The 24,453-nt window shown below is 37.0% G+C and overlaps 1 protein-coding gene across 1 annotated transcript in view; it reads left to right on the top strand.

Annotated features, from left to right (window-relative positions):
- NEGR1 (neuronal growth regulator 1) overlaps window positions 1-24,453 on the top strand; it is a gene marked incomplete at its 3' end in the record, with an annotated part of 559,704 nt that overhangs the window by 278,249 nt on the left and 257,002 nt on the right. Inside the window, exon 2 of the mRNA XM_081325757.1 lies at window positions 1,399-1,631. Coding sequence (XP_081181883.1) covers window positions 1,399-1,631 — 233 coding nt within the window. The remainder of the gene's footprint in view (window positions 1-1,398; window positions 1,632-24,453) is intronic.

Raw genomic sequence — 24,453 nt, 5'->3', positions numbered from 1 at the left:
GCTAATCCTTTGCTTGAAGACTCTTCCCTGCCTGGCGGCATGTTTCCCAACAAGAAACTCCTTTTAATTTGCTGTTAGAAACATCCTTGATTTTAAATATATATATAGGTTTCTAAAAAGACAATGAGGTACCTCATAACTGCAGAATAACGGTCATGCATTGATCATATATGCATAATACCATGCAGTTAGTTTAAAATTTTAGAAATCTGGCTGTATATCTTTAAATATGGAGATCCAGTCATTCTTAATACAAATCTATGAGGACTCCTTGTGCTTTTGTTTCAGCATGAGAATGAAAGTGGCTGTAAATTAGATTCTGTGCAATATCTTGTTCCTTATTTTTGAACTGATTAGTTTCACACTGTTGGCAGTGACTTACTCTGTTGAATTCAGCTTGGGATTTTGTAGCAATTTTCAGCCTGGTGTTCTAACCCCTGAGGGACTGTGTAGATATTCTGTCAAACCTTTTCCAATGGATGTGTATTTCATTTGTGAGATGTACTGTGCTCATTTAAAAGAACCACTCTTCAATCTGTGATGGAGCATTTTCAGAAGCTTAGAGAGGCAGAAGTCTGACACACACTGACTAAAGTATTGTTCCTTCCTAAGATGCATTGGCTCCATTAATATGAACAGAATTTCTGTATTATATTGAATTTTGTATTGCAGTGTTCTAATTATTCAAAGGTTATTCTAGATGAAATAAGTAATATACAAAAATATCATCATTTGCTATAGAAATTACTGGAATTACTACCATTGAGATATTGGTAATCTATATTCTTTGCCAATTTTAAAGTGTTTCTTAAAGAATATGCTCTTAGCACATATTAATATAACAAATGTGAATAATACATAGTGGATCAAATTAGAAAATTGCTTATTCTAATATTTTGGTTCTGAAAATAGGCAAGAAAATATATTTGGAATATGTAACAAGGTCCTTTAAAGTCTTGGTTCATGGCTGATTAGTTGCTTGTATTTCTTTTGGGTCTTTTTCAGAAGAACAAAGTAATAGTCAGTTTGAATCTTAGTACCTCATCAAATGACTTACATAAACCTAATACATAAAAATCATTCTGATTTATGATCAGAATTTCAAATATCTGCATTTTGTTGTCACTAAAAAATAAGGAATGGGTGAACAAAGAAGCACTAGGGAATGTTGTTGCTAGAGGTTTTTTTTTAAATTTACTTCAAATACTTGGGATATTTATTCTAAGAAACTCACAAAATTTCCAGAAATATTCATAAATCAGATATTAGTGGCAATTCTTATTGTAGCCATTCTTTATTCTAGAAAATTATCATTGCATAACTATGTAAGTCATGAGTAACATTAAAAGACAACTAAGATCATTCTATTAATTACATTCTTTTATTTTAAATTTACAGATGTTACTTGGAAGATGGAGCTTCAAAAGGTGCCTGGCTGAATCGATCAAGTATTATTTTTGCAGGAGGAGACAAGTGGTCAGTAGATCCTCGAGTTTCAATTGCAACAGCAAATAAAAGAGAATACAGTCTCCAGATACAGAATGTGGATGTGTCAGATGATGGTCTATATACTTGTTCAGTGCAGACCCAACATACGCCCAGAACCATGCAGGTGTACTTAACTGTAAAAGGTATAAATAATTCCATTTTCTAAATTTTAATTAATTTTTGTAGACAGAATCAATTTGGCATTTGATTGTAATAGATAATTAATTCATTTATAGTTTTGTTTGATGCCATGAATTAAAAATACAGTTGGCATAATTGTAGTCAGTTACAAACACATGTCAAAATGTGTGGGAGTATGAATGTTTTGTGAAAAAGAGCTGGGAGGATTGATTTTGTGTTTGCAGAAAAATGTATGGTATTTATTAAGATTAAGAGATGCCATGTATTCTAACTTTAAAAGTTAGAATTATAATCAGACCTCCCATTATGAAAAAGCTTTTGTTCATTGCTCCCTGCATGAAATATGTACCAGTTCGTTAAAATTATATAATCCTATTTGTTTGCCACAGCTAGATACCATTATGAAACAAGCACCAGAAATAAAAATTGAAGATAAGTGTCCTCTTCTGGTCTAATACTTTTTTCAACTTAATTATTTGGAGTCAAGCTTATTGAAGATGTTATTCAACAGTTTAGTTGCAAGTAAAATGATTTATATCCACAATGATTTGAGTAATTATGAATTTGGATTAAACGAGACCTATTCTGTTCAATTTAAACTCCAATCTAAAACAAGCATGACATTTCATCTTTTTCTTTTGCGCATACTTTAACTTGCAGTGGGAGATGCCCTCCCTTGTCTACCTTACGAACCTCTTATTTCATTAAAAGAGTGCAAAAGTAAAATGAATTTCTCAGTTCAGTTTAGCAGCACCTTATTTAAGTGGAGGGACAAAGTAAAAATATACATTATTTTCAGTCTGTTGTCTCTCCCTTACAGTCAACATTGCCATCCCATTTTTCTCCATTAGAGATTTATGTAGTAAATTAGATTATTTGCTGAAGTTTTCTGTTGACTACTGCAATATTTCCTAGTTTCATACAGAAACATTACTTAAGTGAGAAATGCATATTTTTTTCCACAGTCTCTATGCATTAGACTTGCCGCACCACTTTTTTGATTAACCAATATTTCAAATATCTAATAGATCTAATATTTTCCACCATAATTGATATATGACTCTGGCTTCATAGTTAACCAAAGCACAGAATCTTTGTCAGGATATATGTAGTAAACATATACATCATATGTCTGAAGATAAAGAAAAAGGATGGCCTATATATAGTCAGAAGAACTTGTGTATTGGCTATGTTTCACATGAAGCAGTAATATACTTAAAATTAGCAGTGGATTAAGTATACAGTTCATTAACTGTAACACAGACTATCACACAAACTGTTTCTGAAAATGGTTTGTTAGTCCCTCTTTTCCCAGATCAGTGAACTGGCCAGCAGCTGACATTACTTTTTTAAAAAATAACCCACTCCCCCACCCACCCACCCCCCAAAATGAGAGTGCTGAAGAGTAGTTGAAGTCAAATTCATTCTAAGTTAAATGAGACAAGTTGAAGCTTTGTTAAAGTTTTCTATCTTGACCAAATTTGGGCAATGTCACTTCATTCAGGCAATATGCTAAGCATAACCAAATTTAGCCAAATTTACTATATGAACCAAGTCATACTTTGATCATTGCTTAGCTTAGTGGAATGCTGTTAGGGTCTGCTGAAGCTGTTCTTCCAGGCACATTAGCTCATCTCTATTTTATAATGTCTCTTCTCAAATAGTGACTTCTGGTAGCATCACCTCTGCATACATTTATTTATTTATTTTTATTTTTATTCCATTTATATCCCGCCCTTCTCTGAAGACTCAGGGCGGCTTACAAGCTTAGCAGTAGCCTTCATTCTATGTATATGCCTGCTTATTAGGGCTTTCACACGCACCCCAAGCGGCATTATTACAAAGTCAGCTTATTGCCCCCAACAATCTGGGTCCTCATTTTACCTACCTCGGAAGGATGGAAGCCTGAGTCAACCTTGAGCCTGGTGGGACTCGAACCTGCACTAATTGCAGGCAGCTGGTGTTACTTAAGGAGGCATTAGCCCACTGCTCCACATCCCAAAATGAAAATCCCTCAGTGTCTAATAAGCCATTAAAAAGAAATGCATGCAGCCCACACTAAGAAGATATTGGAGGATGGGAAAAAATCAGTTTTTCTGAAATTGATTTTAGCTAAGGCACACTTTGATTCCTAGAATTCTTCAACCTTAATGGCCATACTGAGAATTCTGGGAATTGAAGTCCATATGTCTGAAAGGTACCAAATTGGCTAAATGCTGCCCCAAACACTGAGAAAAAGATGCTTTGGACCAGACAGTGTTCAAAGTATTAAAAAAAATGCCTGGCATGTGATTTCATCAGTTGAGAGCCAAAAAGCAAGAATAGTATTCCATGCTTTTACAGGTGTTAGTAGACAAAAGAAGATCCTGTCAAAATTGTGTATGTTGAGAGAGAGAGAGAAAAATTCTCTGAAATAGATATAGCATTCTGAAAATACTGCAGATAAGATTCAGAGGAAATGAGTATGTTTTTCTTTCAGAAACTAGAAAATAACAACAATTACGGTCTCATAGGGAAAATGGCAACTTGATGTAGGCAGCTCAGAAGAGTATTTATTTTGGTAATCAAAGTTCTTTCTGTATCTTTTCATTGAAACAAATAGTCATTAAAGTCATTTCCTGCAAGTATTAATAAAGTTCAAGAGGGATAGATATTATTATTGCAACCGAGGTCAAAGTAAAGAACATAAATGTCACTGAAAACAGTGTTCCATGGAAATTTGCAAAATAACAAAAACCACAAAAGCATGCTGTCAAATACACTGTTTTTCAGAAAACTCTTTCATCCTTATCATGGCAACACACGTTTAGTTGCACATTTGAACTTGATAATTTGTGTGGTAGGTTTCCTGGTACAATGAAACTAGATAGTTATAAAGTCCCAGAACATTTATCATATTGATCACCAGTGAAGCTGCTGTAAATTTTATAAAACAGAGTACCATTTTGTGTCAATAACCTTCTGAGAGATTAGGCATGCCCTAATTGAATATTCTAATGGACAGGTGGTTTAGGAATTAACAAAGAGATGAAGGAAGCCTTTGATCTCATGAGTTGCTCTGCCAAACTGGCTTGGCCATCTGATTGCTGCCTATATTTTTCCTAAAACGTTCTTTTATGCTGTCACTTCAGATTTCTGTATTTAAGCCCCTATAAAGTACAAACAAAGAAAATCAGATTAGAAATACCTTGCATGCATTGTTGTTGTTGTTGTTGTTTACAAAAGATAAAAAGATGAATAAATGAGGAAAGATCACTTTGTTTATTTGGTGGCATCTATCTTGTAATAGGGAGGGACGCGGTGGCTTAGTGGGTTAGGACGCTGAGCTTGTCGATCAGAGGTTCGGCAGTTTGGCGGGTCGAATCCTGAGTGCCGTGTAGCAGAGTGAGCGCCTGTTACTCGTCCCAGCTTCTGCCAACCTAGCAGTTCGAAAGCATGTAAAAATGCAAGTAGAAAAATAGGGACCACTACGGTGGGAAGGTAACAGCATTCCGTGTGCCTTTGGCATCTAGTCATGCCGGCCACATTACCACGGAGAGGTCCTCGGACAAGCGCTGGCTCTTTGGCTTTGAAACGGAGATGAGCACCAGCCCCTAGAGTCGGAAACGACTAGCACGCATGTGCGGGGGAACCTTTACCTTTACCTTTATCTTGTAATAAAATCTGGGAGTTTACAAGGATAACTATCAATAATATATTTGACGCTGTATCCTAAGTTGGATCATTGATTCATTTCATCTGATATCATCCACTTCACTCACTATGACTTTCCAGATTTTCAGCAAAAGATTTTTATACTAAGATTTATTTATTTATTTTTTGTATTCCAGATGACAGGGTGAATCCTTCTTAGCTTGCTACTGCAGCATGCACTAGTACTGTATATGGTAGTCATTTTGTAAAACAGGGGTCTTCAAACTTGACCCTTTTATGACTTGTGGACTTCAACTCCCAGAATTCCTCAGCCAGCATGCCTGGCTGAGGAATTCTGGGAGTTGAAGTCCATAAGTCATAAAAGAGCCAAGTTTGAAGACCCCTGTTGTAAAATAATAGTGTTTGTCTTCACTGAATATGCAACTGTTTATTGACATGTTTGTTTGATAAATACTGACAAATACCCTTGGAGCTCATGAAAAAAAGAATGGTTCTAATAAATGTCAGGTCTTTTGCTTTAGCAGCAGTGTAGTTATTGTTTGACTGCTGTCATATGAAGCAAGTTTTAATATAAACAATGATTATATATATATATATATATATATATATATATATATATATATATATATATATATATATATATATGAAGAATTTAGCCAAGTATAATATATGCAGTTCTAAAAGCATGTGAATATTTTCCCATAATATTTTGCATATACGTAAGCTCATAAACATCACAGCTTTACAAATTCCACCATATACAAGGACCCTTGAATACTTTTCTCTAAGACTGGTATTTTTCAGGCATGTATTAAATGGTGAATTATATTACATTAGTTCTGTCTTCACGTTCTCTAAAGGTAATTAGACTTCTTTCATTTATTGAAATGGTGAATACTTGAATGATGATGATTTTTCATAAGCAAATAGGTTCACTCTGTCATAAGTCAATGTACCTTATTCTGCTTATTCATACAAGTAAAATTTTAATATATAGATTTACAGTCTGTTGCCCCAAGACCTCACATAACTGTCACAATAGAGCTGCCTTTGAATAGCTTCTGGAAGCATAAGCTATAGTGGCACAAACATTTGAGGGCATCTTTTGCTTGGCACATATGATGGCTAGGTTCTGCGAGCTGTGTTGTCTAAAGTGCTGCTAGTGATATCCAAAGCTCTTTATAGTCTGGGACCAGCTTATTTGTGGGACAATCTCCCCAGTTGCATCTACCCATAAGATCCAGCAGAAAATAAATGCTCCAAGTCCCATCTATTAGGGATTGAGGCAGCCTTTTCTGCTATGATGCCCACTTTCTAGAACATCATTCCTTCAGAGACTAGATTTGCCCTGACTCTATAGGCTTTCTGTAAGGCCTTAAAAACCTGGATTTGTTGTTTATTCTTAGGCCCAGGTTATGTGGTTGAGCCTGTATCTCAATTATGTTGTTGTGTTGGTTGATTGTATCTTACCTGCCTTATATTTGTTATTTATTGTTTTTTAAATGTTTTATTGATATTTTTTTATTTTGTTAGCTATCTAAAGTTATATGTTTGAGATGGATGGCCATATTAATTGAATGAAAAAATAAGTAGTGATTGAATTCTGAATTGTAATATGATAGATAGGGAAAAAAATATGAAATACGTGGGAGAAATCATAAAAACTCAGATGGATCTCTGCCAAATTCATCTTATTTACATTTAAATTGCATTGAAGCAAACGTAGGTTTTACTTTAGTTTTTATTATGTTGTAGGCTCTACACTCTATTCAGTAGGCTCTCAGAACAAAAAAAGGTTGTGCATTCCATTTTTAGTGAGTCACACATGTTTCTGGTGAACATAATTATTTCCATTTTTACATTGGAGATATTATGGATAAAAAGAAGAACAAGACACTGCAAACTTATGGGTCAAATTAAGACAGTAATATTGTCTTCTCTGGAGGATAAATGATAATATCTCTTGTGCAAACCAGGAATAAATTTACAATCAACATTTCTTTATTTTGCACAGAGATACAAAAGCAGCTTGGATAAATAACTTAATCCACGCATTCTTCACAAAATAGTAATGAATCTATCTTCAAACATATATCTTTGCCTTAAAGATTTTATCTAAACCAGGCCAAACCTATTATTTGTTAAAGCAGGGGTTTCAAATTTTTTCAGGCTGTGTAATAGTTCTGTGTAATACTTCTCAAAAATTCCTCCCTCCCTCTCTCTATTCATAAATGACAAAGATAAACTGATGTTAACCCTATGTCCTGGATGTATATTACAACATGTTACAGAATGTGACTTACTTTGGAAACATTAGACAGATGCCCAACACTGCTGGGTCAATCTGTGGCCCAAGACCCTAGATGTGAATGTTAATCAAAAGAAGTGCTTGCTAATTTATGTAGTAAAACCCAAAGACAATAATTCTTGTCCTGATTTATGTTGGACTTGCCAACAAAATCTGAGCCTCAAATTAGTCTTTCACTCATATTTATATTGTCTTAGACTGAATCATGTTTATCTTGAAACTAAAATAAAAGAGAAAACTTGTAAGACACAGGAGAAAGATAATGAAACATTTATATTTCTGACAACCCAATTTCGAAATGATAAAACTGTTGTTAAAAGAACTGGGATCTTCTTCTTCTTCTTTCTTTTTTTTTGACATTAACACTTTACATTTGTCTAACTATTGTCTACATTTGAGTTACTGTTGCTAGAGGAAATTATATGATAGAGTGTGACCCAATCCACATTTGTATTTTCTTCTGGAGTAATTCAAGCATAGTGCAATCCAATATATGTCTACTCAATGAGTTCAATAGAGCTTGCTCCAAGGTAAATAGATATAGAACCACAGTCTGAATCTGAAATATTTACAGCAAGTTATATAATGGGAAGAGAGAAGCAAAGAAATACTGACGGGAGGAAAAGAAGATTCAAAAAGAAAGCAAAAAAAATCACTACAATGACAGCATGTAGATGATTGGCATGGCAGTTGGGCAAAACATGAAGTAAGAAAAAATTGAGAAAAAAAAATGGACAGACTCTTTTCACATTTGAAATTCTTTCTGCCCTACAAGGTGAGCTCGGTTGACCTATGGACATGTTAGTCTAACATGACATGAGGGAAATGTCACTTACTCACTTCCAGAATGAAAAATGTCCAAATATATTGCCTCTCTTTCAAAATTAAGCCTCACGCGCAGGCACGGATTAACAATGAAACATTCAGAATGAAATATTTCTTTGTAATTGTGAGATCTATTTCTTTTTAACTCCAGTACTGGCACTACTCTCTAGTGTTCTATCCATTTTATCTATTATTCAATGCACTGTGTTAACAATAAGCCCAAAGCCTCTGGATTGAAATTCTGTGTGCTGCATACATTAAATACATCTCAGGGACACTGGCTTATCTTGGAATCCAATAATAAAAATGAAATATCAATCATAACTAGCACATTTGTTTTAAAATGTAAGGATAAATAACAGTATGAGGTGCAAATAAAAATAGTTTCTTAATTATCAATTGGATTCTGCCTTTGTATCTGCATTTGGGCTCTTACTGAGACTAAAATTAGCAATACCACTTAGACTTATATACCGCTTCACAATGCTTTACAGCCGTCTCTAAGCGGTTTACAGAATCAGCATATTGCTTCCAACAATCTGGGTCCTCATTTTACCCATCTCGGAAGGATGGAAGGTTGACTCAATCTTTAGCCGGTGAGAATTGAACTGCTGGCAGTTGGCAGAATTAGCCTGTGCCACCACGGCTCTTGTGATTGGATTAGTTTACAATGCATGCATGCCATTTAATAGCCCCTTGCTTCCTTCACTATTGTAACTTTTAAAAATGTGAGGCTTTCTGGAATGAAAAACCAGCACAACGTGGAAAAAGAAATTCACAATATTTAGATTACTTGCAGTCTTCATCACAAACTAAATCAACATGCATCAAAGGAGAAGAACAATTATGTTTGTTGGCTTTACATACAACATTCACTACTGTGTATAAGAATACACACACACACACACACACACACAATATTTGTTGGATGCAACTTTGCATGCACCGGCTTTCTGTGCCTATTATCCAATTGACCACTAGGGGCAATAGGCAGAGAGTTAGCAGTGTGGTTTTTTTATCTTTACTGAATTTCCCTTCTTTCTCTAACATTTCCTTTATACATCTCTGGGTAAGAGGTCTGCTAGTAGTTAAGCAAAAAATTGTCATTCTTTCCTTCCTCCGTTCTGTCTTTCATCTCTGCTGACTCTACCCTGTACAGATACTTACTTGATTTGTACTCTCTCTATAATGGAAAAGCGCATAATACAGATTCTTAGTTGTAGACAGACTTAAGGAACTCCATGTTTCTTCCTAGATACAACTTGTTTATTTTTCTTTCACGCAAACATCAGGCTCAAGAATACGTTATTATAAATAGTTATAGTATTAACTGTAATATTTTTCTCCACACATTCTTTATACAAGTAGTCCTTCACTTACAACAGTTCACTTAGTGACCACTCAAAGTTACAACGTCACTGAAAAAAGTGACTTATGACACGACCATTGCAGCATCCCCAGGGTCATGTGGACAAAATTTGGATGTTTGGCAACTGACTCATATTTATGATAGTTGCAATGTCCCGGAATCATGAGATCACCTTTTGGGACCTTGTGACAAGTAAAGTCAATGTGGAAACCAGATTCATTTAACAACCATCTTACCAACTTAAATACTGAACTGCTTCACTTAACAACTGTATCAAGAAAGGTCATAAAGTTGGACAAAATTTACTTGACAAAAGTTTCATTTAGCAACAGAAAGTTTGGTCTCTGTTGTCATAAGTTGAGGACTAGCTGTACTGTAGCTTATCGGCTAGCAAACCTATCTAATATTCACTAGAAAATTAACTGTTCAGGAATGTCGGACTTTCAGGCTGGGGACTTTTCAAGAATTTGTCCTACAAAATGCATTGAGCCAATGGTATCAAAGTAAAACAAATTCTTTTTGCCTATGACTCCAATGTGCATATTTTTAAATACCACACCTGAGATCTATTAATTCAAGAAGGATGATAGTTCTAGGTTACTTCTCTCCTTGACTAGTTTCCATCCGTTGCTTCTTGTCCTGCCTTCAGGCGCTTTGGGGAATAGCTTGACTCCCTCTTCTTTGTGGCAGCCCCTGAGTTATTGGAACACTGCTATCATGTCATCCCTTGTCCTTCTCTTCATTAAACTAGACATACCCCTTTTCAGCAACCATTTCTTATAAGTTTTAGCCTTCAGTCCTCTAATCCCCTTTGTTGCTCTTCTCTGTACTCTTTCTAGAGTCTCAACATCTTTTTTACATTGTAGTGAGCAAAGCTGGATGCAGTATTCCAAGTGTGGTCTTACCAAGGCATTGTTAAGTGGTATTAATACTTCACATGATCCTTATTCTATCCCTCTGTTAATGCAGCCTAGCACTGTGTTGGCTTTTTTGGCAGTTGCAGCATACTGCTGGCTCATATTTAAGTGATTGTCTACTAGGACTCCAAGATCCCTCTCACAGTTACTACTATTGAGCAAGGTACCACCTATACTATACCTGTACATTTGGTTTTTCTTGCCTAAATGTAGAACCTTACTTTTTTCACCATTGAATTTCACTTTGTTAGATAGCACCCAGTGTTCAAGTCTGTCCAGATCCTCCTGTATCTTAAGCCTATCTTCTGGAGTATTGGCTATTCCTGCCAGCTTGGTGTCGTCTGCAAATTTGATGAATTCCCCATCTACCCCCTCATCCAAATTGTTGATGAAGATGTTGAAGAGCACTGGGCCCAGAACAGAGCCCTGGGGCACCGCACTACACACTTCCCTCCATGTAGATGCAGTTCCATTGAGGACCACACACTGAGTATGGCTGGTCAGCCAGCTACGAATTCGTCTGGTGGTGATGCTGTCTAACCCACATTTTTCTATCTTATCAAGTAGTAGGTTGTGATCTACTTTATCATGTCTGGGTATGACAATTACCTTCTTGTTTCTCAGAATTATGATACTTTTTGAGCTTGCCTATCCTGTTTGACAATATTCTATGCGAAACAAATACAATTGTTGCAACAGTCACCATGTAAAGAAATAGCATCCCAAATTGTTTTTGATTGGTTTATCCAATCAAAAGAAAAGAAAAGCTTCAGGTTTCATTAATATTTAAATTTTAAATATTTTCTGTATTGTCATTATTATGTTTATCCAGTATGTTTTCACATATTTACAAGATCACCATATATGATCAAATGTACCTGGATTTTTATTACATTTTCAACACGTATTAGAAGTCCCTCTATACATTTTCACTAGTCTAAAATGTTTATGTCCAATATTAATAATCCTTGGATACTTCACAGCAGGGCTTTTTTTCTCATAGAACGCTCAGAACAGCATTCTGGCACCTTTTTTTGCAAAAAAAGCTCCCTCTATTGGCTTTAGTAGTAGGCAATCTTGACTTTTTTTTATGACTTGTGGACTTCAACTCCCAGAAATCCTGAGCCAGCCACACTGAGGGGAAAGAGAGAGGTTTCCAAGCTGAGCCATGCTGGCTCAGGAATTCTGGGAGTTTAAGTCCTTGAGTCATAAATGAGCCAAGCTTGCCTACCCTGCACTAGAGGAGGACATTAAAATTATTTACAAGGTTACTTCTTTAGGAACTAATTTTTTAGAATATAAAACAGCTAATTCAAAAAAGTCAGCAGGAAAGAACCTCACATTTTTCATCTGCTTCTGTCTTTTGGAAGGTAAAATTAGATAACAAAATAATCTATTTCCTATGTTAACATCTCTGCAATGAAATCAATAAAGGTAACAGGAAAGAAATGAGAAACATTTTTCTCAATGTAATATGTCTAATTTAGCTGATTCTAAAAAAAATAGTATCTTTTGTACATACTCTATTACAACTAAACCACTTTAAATTAAACAATTTTTAAGAATAAAATATTCCTAATTTGGACTTTACTTTTACTGTTTGGACTGTTGTGTGTTTTGAAAAATAGATTATTTAGAATCTAGTTATGTTGCACTTCAGTCTTTAAATAATTAACCTAGTATATACATAACAATATATGATGTTTTCCATGGTGAGCTTAACATCAATAACAACATTTATTAAAAAGGCTAAAATAATTTCTGGTGGTATTATCTGTACATTAAAATTTTGTTTAGTCACAATCTTTCAAAAGATGTTACATATGTGCATAAGTGTAGTCAGTAGCATATGCCTTTTAAAAAATATCAAACATGCAAAGCAACAAAAATAAGTCCAAAATATCTGTATTACATCCAGAAATACCAACTTTGCAACCAATATTTCTCATCCATAACTATGGCACCCTAAGGATACCTGCATACATGCAAATGCTTCTCTGGGATCAGTAACGCAGCAGAGATTGCTTTTTCCTTTCAGTAACAGATTGCTGGGAAATACCAAACATGGCCTTGAGAATTCCAATGTTTGTTACAAATTTTTCTGGATGTGGTTGGAAAGAGGCTGTTTGGCGCCGGAGACCACTGCCATGAGGAACACAGCTCTGGGTCGGGGTTCGGAGCAGCTCTGGGTGGGGGCTCAGCACGGGCCACGGCGTGGCAACTGTGTGTAGGGGAATCCCCACAGCGGCTGTGGGGAGGGGAATTCCCACGTCATGTGGCTCCGAGCCGCAGGGGCGGGGTGCAAAGGACGGGCGGTGACGCAGTAGCAAGACACCAGCATCGCTCCAAATGACAGCACCTCTTTTCTGGCACCTTTTCTTTTTAAGAAAAAAAGCACTGCTTCACAGCATTCCCAATTAGTTGCCTATATTGCCATCGCATTCAGCTTAATAGTACACAGGTTCTGATCAGATTAGCAGTTGTCAAAAACATTCCCTGCGTCTCCACAAAATAATCATAACTGCTCTTGTTATTTTGAAAGCTTTTTAAATATAGCCTTCTACAGATTAACTTTGCTATAGACATGCTTGAATCTTTGAAATTCAAAAGTCATCTAGTTTTTCAAGTGAAGTAGGATCTCCTTTGCAATACTGAGAAGCACTCAAAAATCTTGGTTAGATTATTTTCCTGATATCTCTGGGTATGGATTTCAGAATAAAACCAATACACTACACTGTTTTTGCAGTTTTGTGAATTTAGACCAGTTCTGAATACCCAGATACCTTCACAATATCTGGAAAACATGGCAGACAAAATATGGAGAATAACATTGAACTCTGTGACGTGAATGCAAATAACACAATTATACACAGGAAGCTCACAACTTCTTTGAAAACTAAAGCCTCACTGCTTACATTTCACTTATTTTGGTTCTGTCCAAGTACAGGTGAAACTCGAAAAATTAAAATATCGTGCAAAAGTTCATTTATTTCAGTAATGCAACTTAAAAGGGGAAACTGATATATGAGATAGACTCATTACATGCAAAGCAAGATAGTTCAAGCCGTGATTTGTCATAATTGTGATGATTATGGCTTACAACTCATGAAAACCCCAAATCCACAATCTTAGAAAATTAGAATATTGTGAAAAGGTGCAATATTCTAGGCTCAAAGTGTCCCACTCTAATCAGCTAATTAAGCCATAACACCTGCAAAGGGTTCCTGAGCCTTTAAATGGTCTCTCAGTCTGGTTCAGTAGGAATCACAATCATGGGGAAGACTGCTGACCTGACAGTTGTGCAGAAAACCATCATTGACACCCTCCATAAGGAGGGAAAGCCTCAAAAGCTAATTGCAAAAGAAGTTGGATGTTCCCAAAGTGCTGTATCAAAGCACATTAATAGAAAATTATGTGGAAGGGAAAAGTGTGGAAGAAAAAGGTGTACAAGCAGCAGGGATGACTGCAGCCTGGAGAGGATTGTCAGGAAAAGGCCATTCAAAAGTGTTGGGGACTTTCACAAGGAGTAGACTGAGGCTGGAGTCAGTGCATCAAGAGCCACCACACAAAGACGGATCCTGGACATGGGCTTCAAATGTCGTATTCCTCTTGTCAAGCCGCTCCTGAACAACAAACAACATCAGAAGCGTCTTACCTGGGCTAAAGAAAAACAGACCTGGTCTGTTGCTCAGTGGTCCAAAGTCCTCTTTTCTGATGAGAGCAACTTTTGCATCTCATTTGGAAACCAAGGACCCAAGGACCCACACGCTGCAAGATGCTTGAAGTGCAGTGTGAAGTTTCCACAGTCTGTGTTGATTTGGGGAGCCATGTCATCTGCTGGTGTTGGTCCACTGTGTTTCATTAAGTCTAGGATCAACGCAGCCGTCTACCAGGAGATTTTGGAGCACTTCATGCTTCCTTCCACAGACGAGCTTTATGGGGATGCTGACTTCATTTTCCAGCAGGACCTGGCACCTGCCCACACTGCCAAAAGCACCAAAACCTAGTTCAATGACCGTGGGATTACTGTGCTTGATTGGCCAGCAAACTCGCCTGACCTGAACCCCATAGAGAATCTATGGGGCATTGCCAAGAGAAAGATGAGAGACATGAGACCGAACAATGCAGAAGAGCTGAAGGCCGCTATTGAAGCATCCTGGTCTTTTATAACACCTCAGCAGTGCCACAGGCTGATAGCTTCCATGCCAGGCCGCATTGAGGCAGTAATTGCTGCAAAAGGGCCCAAACCAAGTACTGAGTACATATGCATGCTTATACTTTTCAGAGGTCCGATATTGTTCTAAGTGCACTCCTTGTTTTATTGATTGCATGTAATATTCTAATTTTCTGAGATTATGGATTTGGGGTTTTCATGAGCTGTACGCCATAATCATCACAATTATGACAAATCATGGCTTGAATGCTTTGCATGTAATGAGTCTATCTCATATATTAGTTGACCCTTTTAAGTTGCATTACTGAAATAAATGAACTTTTGCACGATATACTAATTTTTCGAGTTTCACCTGTATGTAACTCCCTTCCTATGTTGTATATCTGCATTCCTTTATCTGTACATGTAAATACAATTTATGGATTCACTGTGTCATTGCAATTGATGCTTTTGAATTAAATATGTTCAATATTTCCAGTGTAATAGGTACTGCCCTTTTCTACTAATAAACCTCCCTAATGCCCCCATAAATATTAATGTATTGATTTAGTCTCTACAATGTTTGTGAAGACTAATTTATTTCCTAAATCTGGCCAAGAGGGACTTGTATTTGGGACTAACAAGATAAATCTTATACAGATTTATTTAAAGTGGGGGCAAAATAAATATGCAGAAGACATCTATAATCATACCAGCAGCCACTTCCCACTTAAAACTGACAAAGCATTGCTCTTTTAAATTGCTGCTGCTTGAGACGTCTGTTTGTTATAAAATTAACTTCTTGATGCCAGCAACTGTTATCAACTTTTCTTTTCTCCATGAAGAAAGCCAGGAAGATTGAACAAATTTATGCTGGACTGCAAAGTAGCCTGGTAATATTTAGAAAACAATAGACAGGCAATTGTTCTGTAAAATACATATTTACGCATTTTTATTATTGTCTTTTATTATTGCTTCTTCTTATATACTTTTCAGTGTATAAAGTGTAAATTTGACAGTCCTCTGTCATTTAAGTACACACAAGCCTAGTATGAGTTTTTGTTCATCTGCTCAGTACATAAACCTACCCAGACCACAAGAGATTAGAGAGTTGAGTGTCACACAGTCATGGGTATCACTTGAGGCAGTTTCTAAATGCTTTTGCAAAAGGGGAAGTGTAAAGCAGTCTGTAATATAATCTACTAATATGATCTAATATGAATCACTTGTTCAAATGAGGGGGATGCACCACTTAGCTCATTTGTATCATCGCCATAATAAACATGGTAAAGAAGGGTAGATCTCTATTCTGCCATAAAAGAAATGTGATCTGTGGTTCACATTAAAAAATAAAATACCAAAGGTAGTTTGGGAAAGAGATGGGAGGAAATATATAACAGCAGTGGTTTGTGAGATTCGGAACCCAGTTCAGAGGTTTACAATCTCCTTTAGCAAGGTATAAAACTCTTGCAGGCTCTTAATAAAGACTCTTAATAAAGACTTAGTATTGGGTCCAGATTAATATGGCATCAATTTAAAAAAATTATAGTTGTGTATAATATAAACTTTCAGTGAACTTGAAGGACGAATTCATATTTGGTAATAATTCAATGTGCAATATGTTAGAGGCTACATGTTGAATGCAAAAAAGAGAAGGAAAGTGAATTTATTTAAATTAGGAAGAAGGCAAGTCCAGATTTTTTTAATGGTTTTTAAATAGATTTTCTTGGGCAATAACTAGACAAAAGAAATTTTATAAAAATGGGCCAGTCACAACTTATCACAGAGTTGTTGCTGTGGAGAAAATAAGAGGAAGGTGTGTTACATGTGTGCGCTGCTGTGAGTCATTTCTGAAAAGAAAGGTAAAATATAAATTAACAACAAAAAATATAAATAGCTTCTGACTATTTTCAGGATTAGGAAATCTGATGCTATAACAATTCTGTTAAAAAACTTTTTCATCTTGAATTTTTCTGTAAACAAGCTTTCCAAATTCCTGAAATATGGGGAGATGTTTTCATGCAACTAAATATCTTTGTAACCCTGTATTAAAAAGAAAGAAACCCTAAGACTTATTTATATTCAATTTCAAGTAATCCTTTAATGATACCCCATTCAATTTGAAATTGGTTGATGTCATCTTCTTTGTACAATTACATGAACTATATTAGTTGAATCAGCTGGCATTCTATTAGTTAGTGGGGGGGGGAAATGAGGCAAGAATGTCTGTCTCCTGTAATTTCTGAGCACTATGTGTGAACCTGTATCTCTATGTCTGCATGCATAAGTACACAGAGAGAGAAGGACTGATTAAATTAGTCATATCATTCTACTGATATAAAACAGGAAATAAAGTAATTAGAATATTTTAAAATTAAAAGAGGGGAATTGCTTTATTCAGAATCAGAATAGAGCTGGAAGGGACCTTGGAGGTCTCCTAGTCCAACCTCCTGCTCAAGCAGGAGACCCTATACCAGGGGTGTCAAACTCAATTTCATTGAGGGCCGCATCAGCATTGCGGTTGCCCTCAAGGGGCCGGGTGGGTGTGGCCTACTGGGTGGCCGTGGCTAGAGTGCATATGGCCTACTGGGTGGGCGTGGCCAGCTCTACATCGTTCCCATCAAGGGTGCCTATGGGGGCCTGGTCAGGAGTGGGACAGATCTGAGGGTCTCTGGCAGAAGGAGGGTCTCTGGGCCATGGCCAAGGCAGTGGGGGCCGTTCCCTCACTGTTTCCAGGATGGCTTCGCGGGCCACATGAAACCACTTTACGGGCCGGATTCGGCCCCCGGGCCTTGTGTTTGACATGTCTGCCCTATACAATTTGATACAAGGGTCTGTCCAATGTCTTCTTAAAAACCTCCAGTGATGAAGCACCCACAATTCCTGAAGGTAAGTTCTTCCACTAGTTAAATGTTCTCACTGTTAGAAAGTTGGTTTCCATCCATTGTTTCTTCCCCTGCCTCCTGGTGCTTTGGAAAATAAGTTGACCCCCTCTTTTTCCTGGCAGCCCCTCAAACTGGAATACTGCTATCATGTCACCCCAAGTCCTTCTTATCTCTAGACTAGCCATGCCCAGTTCCTGCAGCCATTCTTCCTGTTTTTGTCTCCAGGCCTTTAATCATCCTAGTTGCTCTTCTCTGCACTTTTTCCAAAGTCTCAACATTTATTTATTTTTTTGTAATGTGGTGACTAAAACTGGATGCAGTATTCCAGGTGTTGATCTTATTAACGTTTATAAAGTGGTAATAATACTTCATATGATTTTGATTCCATGCCTCTGTTTATACAATAAATTAAACAATATAATTTATAATACATAATGGTATTAGCTTTTTTTAGCTGCTGCCACACACCGCTGGCTCATTTAGAGGATTACTTTAGAAGTTTAGAAAAGGTGTAAATGTTTATAGGAATGGTGATCATTTCAGAATATTTTAAAACACTGGTATAAATTATATGGTTTATCCTGCAATGTCTGATAGACAAAGGATAAGTTACAATAGGTTTTTTAAAAGTATACATAAACATATCTTAATATTCAAATACTGTAATGTGTATGAAATTGGTGTGAAATAACAGTTTCTCAGTAACCCACTGCATAACCTAGGTGCCAAATCGAAAAATCTAAAAACAATCAAGTTATAAACTATTACAGAAAAAGGAACAGCCAACTAATTAAACTAGAATTCAATGCTTTTTTTTTTAAGGAGATCCAGAATGAATTGAAATGCAGGCAATGTTCTTTCAAGATGCCACAACTAATCCAGCTAAAGTTGAACAGATTTTTTTGCATGACAGAAATCCTTCTGGGATCTTATATGCCTTTTTGGCATATAAATGAATGAGGATTCCATTTTTTGGGTACAAAGCTAATGGTGTCTCGCTCGTGAAACGTTTCCAGTGGAATGTTATCATCAGTTAAAAATCTTTTTGTCAACTTTGTTTAATGTGCTATATGATGAAATAGCTTTGGAAATAAAATTCCACATTTTCACTTCAAAGATGTGAAGATTGGTGAGAAATAGAAGGTCTCAAATCTAGACTGTGAAGAAAAGGTAGACAAGCAGAAACATCAAAGGAAATCTTATTTGTCCATATTCAAATCTAAACTAAAATTAATTTTGTGATAGCTAAAATCCTATATCAACAGGTTTTTCAATACATTTAAGTAGATTTTTCAATATTTTACTTTGCTTCCCTTGTATTTATCAAGTCATTATGAACCAAACAGATTTTTGCACAAATTTGAGGCTAGTTTTGCTTTTCTAATCGAAATGAGACTGTTTCCTTCAGCACTTGTGATCTCTGCAGTGATAAAATAACTTTGGTCTTTGGGTAGGTAGAATAACAATTTTGCAATAATGAGGTATATCCGTTGTTGATGAGGGGTTAGAGAAGGAGCAGATCATTGGAAATGAAAAACAAGAAAAAGAAGAAAGGGAATGTGTTTCTCCTTGCACATAAAATGATTACAGGCAAATACATCTGTTGTAGTCTGACATTCTACCCACTCCTTCATTTCTTAAAGGCAAATGATATATTTATACTTATTGGTTAAACATTTCTTTTTTGCAGTTAGTAATTATGTGCCTTCCTCTATCTTCCTGCTTGCAACCTTGCAAGTTAAACAAATCTAATTATAAAAATGCAGAACATTACATGTATCAATAAAGGCAATTAAAATGCTAGGAATGTAATTAAGAAGAAAATTATAATTTTGAGAAGGAAAATGAATATGCTCAAGGGCATTTACATTTGGAAACAAGAGCAAAAATAATTGCAACAGGCCAGGAATGCTGTAAACAATATTTATTTACAAAAGAAAATGGAAAATAGATTTGCAATTTCAGAGCTAAAATCAGTATTGTACCAGTATCATGAAGGACTCCTGTTCAACAGATTCCTATCTATAAGAATATCTTTGGCCTTGACTTTGTGTCACGTCCTGACTGCTCAGTACAGGTAATCCTTAAAGTTGTAAAGTGAATTGTGCCATATTTCATGAGCTTTTTTGCCACAGTTGTAAAGAGAATTGCTGCAGTTGTTAACTGAATCGTGCAATTCTTAAGTGAATCTGGATTCCCCATTTCCTTTGCTTTTCGGAAGTCAGCTGGGAAGGTTACAAATGGTGTTCACATGACCCCATGATGTTGCAACTCTCATAAATACATGTCAGTGTCGTGTGCCCAAATTTTGATCACATGACCATGGGGATGCTGCAACGCTGGTAAAATGTGAAAAAATAGTTATGCTTTTTCTCAGTGCCATTATAACTTCAAACGGTCACTAAACAACTGGTGGTAATTTGAGGACTACCTGTTCTTGCATTCTTTCCGATGACATTCTCATGGTCAGTTTGCTCTTGTGTTCTGAAGTTGGACTGGATTTGAAACCGCATCATTAACTCAATGGTTCTATTCAGTGGTGGGATTCAAATACCTGAACAACTGGTTCTCTGCGTGGGTGCAGGCCTTGGCCTCTGAGGCCTAGAACAGATTTCCACATACTTCCAGCAGACATCCACACACTCCCAGCGGCCCGTTCTAGGTCTGAGAGGCCTCCTCCAGGCCTCTGAGGTCTAGGACAGACTTCCAGAAGCAGTGTGCATTCAGCTGGTTCTCCAAACTCAAGCAAAATTTAGCTACCGGTTCTGCCAAACCAGTGCAAACTGGCTGAATCCCATCACTGGTTCTATTACATTAGCAATACACTTCCTTTCCTGGGACTAGGACACTGACCTTATATTTAAATTTTTAATAATTTTTAATTGGTGCTGTCCTCAAGCAAATCATCTACCAAGTAGTAATATTATTGATGGATGTATTTAAAATGCCTGACACCCAATGATTTAATGCTATACAGCATTAAAACATGGCATGGGTCCGGAGTACCTTAGGGAGCACCTGCGGCCGGCATCAACTTCCCTCCACCCAGTGAGCTCCCACAGAGAGGGCCTCCTCAGGGTGCCACCGGTCAGAGAATGCCGACTGGTGGCCCCCAGGGGGAGGGCCTTCTCTGTGGGTGCACCAGACCTTTGGAACCATTTACAGGTTGAGCTCCAGATGGCTCCCGACCTTCGCTCCTTCTGACGTGATCTAAAAACCTATTTGTTTGAACAAGCTGGCCTGGCCTGATGGGTTTGGGGTTTTAATTATTGTTTTAAGTAATTTATTTATTGTATTTGGGCACTAGGGCTTAATCTGTTTTTAATTTTTGTATTTTGGAATTTTTGGTATTTATTGCCCTGTTCACCGCCCTGAGTCCTTCGGGAGAAGGGCGGTATACAAATTAAATTAAATAAATAAATAAATTAAATAAAACACAGAGCAATAAAATAAAAGAACAAAAAAGATGTGCATCCAGAAAATAAACCATACCAAAGAAAAACAAAACCCTATAAGGTCTCACCATCCTTCCTACAATACGTTCTGGGAGAATATCCAGGTTTTCAGTGCTTTCCATGATATAATCATGATAGGAGCCATGTGGATCTGTAGTGAGTTGCCATTCAAGAGATCAGGCACCATGACCGAGTTTATTAGTTCACAATTAGTCCATACGATTTGTACATATATTTCTCAATATCATACTGCATAATATTGATTGTAACATCTTAAAATAACTCCCTGATTTCTGAAGAAATCAGAGAATATTCATAATTTATATGCAAGCCGTGTAGCACTGAAGGGTTGGTGCAAAATTGGGGGAATCACACTGCTCATGTATTGATATTCTAGGGTTCCTTATTACTAGTCAATTTGGCTGGAACTAATGAGAGGGACGCGGTGGCTCAGTGGGTTAGGACGCTGAGCTCGTCGATCAGAAGATCAGCAGTTTGGCGGGTCGAATCCCGAGTACCGCATAACAGAGTGAGTGCCTGTTACTCGTCCTAGCTTCTGCCCACCTAGCAGTTCGAAAGCACGTAAAAATGCAAATAGAAAAATAGGGACCACTACGGTTGGAAGGTAACAGTGTTCCGTGCGCCTTTGGCGTCTAGTCATGCCGGCCACATGACCACGGAGACGTCCTCGGACAAGCACTGGCTCTTCGGCTTTGAAACGGAGATGAGCACCGGCCCCTAGAGTCAGAAACGACTAGCACGCATGTGCGGGGGAACCTTTACCTTTACCTTAATGAGAGTTGTAGTTCAGCAATATCTGTTAAGTCCCTTCCTTTAGGCTAGCAACATCTTAGCGAAAAGATCTCAGACACTCATCTGGGGTGTTCCCTTTTGAAAATAAGAGGAAGACAGAATAAACCTATTTGGCATCATGCCATTTAGGCTATTGAAATTACTTGGTTTCCAAAGAAAGCAATGTGGTACTCAATTTCTTGGGAGACCAAATACATACCAAGAGAAAGTTGAGTATGATACACTATCTCATTAAATAACTTTAAGGATGGCTGCTCACAGTTTGTTTCTTAAAGGTTGAAGTAGTTTCCCTCAGTTTCCATCCTTCACCACTTCATGCTGCTTTATAAGAAAATAATTCTTCCCCATCTCTTTCTTGTGCTTTATACCAGAATTCTCTGAAAATTCTGTTTTCTTTCTTTCCGTTGCTAAAATATGTCTATGGTGACCTTAGTAGAATGTTATTTATTTATTTATAAATAAATAAGAATGTTATCATAGGTTTTGTGAGGAAGCCATCACCTTTAACATTGGGTAATTACAGTGTCCGCTGTTTTGCTGCAATTTGTCTATGAAAGAAAGACCATTTGAGTAAGAGTTTAATAATGGTATACGATAACTCTGACAGCAGGGGATAAAATTGTTGATTGCAGCTGTAGTAACAAAAACATACTTAAACCTAAAAATCCATAATGTATTACTTGGAAGAAATTTTACAGGTCATCTAGTCCAACATTCTACTTACCGGTAGCACAGATTCACTGAAACACCCCTGAAAGTTGGCTATCTATCCTTCATTTGAAAACTTCAATGAGGGAGACACCATACTATCGCTTAGCAGTTTTTGTCATCAAGAAGTCCTTGGTCTTTATTCTTTTCTTAATTTCAAAATGAAACAGATGACTCGGACACAGTGGCTCAGTGGGTTAGGACGCTGAGCTTGTCGATCAGAAGGTCAGCAGTTTGGCGGGTCGAATCCCGAGTGCCGCATAACAGAGTGAGCACCTGTTACTCGTCCCAGCTTCTGCCAACCTAGCAGTTCGAAAGCACGTAAAAATGCAAGTAGAAAAATAGGGACCACTACGGTGGGAAGGTAACAGCGTTCCGTGCACCTTTGGCGTCTAGTCATGCCGGCCAGATGACCATGGAGACGTCCTTGGACAAGTGCTGGCTCTTCAGCTTTGAAACGGAGATGAGCACCGGCCCCTAGAGTTGGAAACGACTAGCACGCATGTGTGGGGCAACCTTTACCCTTTACCTTTATGTTATTTTAAGTGACAGGTAGTCAAGAAATGCTCCTCACACTAACACTTGGTGCATCATCTATGAAGAGCTTGGAAAAGATTTTCAGATTTCAATATGTATCTCTGCCTACAAAGATGAGAATCGTGCAAGCCATGATATTTTCTGTGACACACTCTGGAAGCAAAAGTTGGACTTTGAAGAAGCAGGAAAGGAAGACTACTGAGTATGCCATGGCAGCCAAGAAAACAAATGGATCATCGAACAACTCAATGAAGGTGGAAGGTGGAAATGACTAAGCTCAAATTATCTTACTTCAGATCCATTATGTGTAAATCTAGCTTACCGGAAAGGCTCTAATGCTGGGAAAGCCAGAAAAAAAGACGACAAGAGGACAACCAACAGCAAAGTTGATGGAGTCAGGTATATTGGCAATGGGTACATCACTGAAAGATGTGAAAGACTGGATTAGGGATAGAGGGTTATGGAGAAAAATCTATGTAAAATCTATGTAATTGCTAAGAGTTCACAATGATATAATGGCACATAATCAATCATCTGACCTTTTCTCTGAACTTTATCAAGCTTTTCATTTCCTTTTTTTAAAAACAGAGCCCAGTGCTAGCTAACCAACAAGCTCCTCCATTTCCCTACTCTGTAGCAAGAATTGGCACATGTTCAGTTGAACATCAATCAGTTGGATTCAGTCAAATGTCCAAGCCTGTAATCGTCACTTTAAACCATGTATCTTTTAAGGAGTGCTTGCCTCCAAAATATTATGAGAAATTTAATCAAAAATCTTACTGTGATCAAGGTACATTATTTCCAGGCCATACCTTGGTCTACCAAACTATCATTATAAAATATATACAGACATACATACACATATATGTCTAGTCTGACATAACTTGTTCTTTGCCAGTCCATACTGGTTCTTAATAACAATAATATTTTGTTCTAAATACTCACATGTATGCTCCCTGACAATCTGTTCAGGCACTTTGCCCAGTATAAACACCATCCCCCTCAGCTGACAGAAATGTCATAAGCTTACAGTCTTCATTTTACTATAACATAAGTGTCCATGTTGTTGCAGTTCTGGCTACAAAAGTGCATGATTCCCTAATATATTCAATCCAGCATCAATCTTAATACAATGTGATATTATAACTTCAATACAATTACAGAATATAGCTTTGATATTTCAAAATGGAGTATAGATAA

The sequence above is a fragment of the Vipera berus genome, assembly GCF_964194415.1.
Source record: "Vipera berus genome assembly, chromosome: 3".
In the NCBI taxonomy this organism is placed as follows: Eukaryota; Metazoa; Chordata; class Lepidosauria; order Squamata; family Viperidae; genus Vipera; species Vipera berus.
This window is presented reverse-complemented; position numbering and strand designations above follow the sequence as displayed.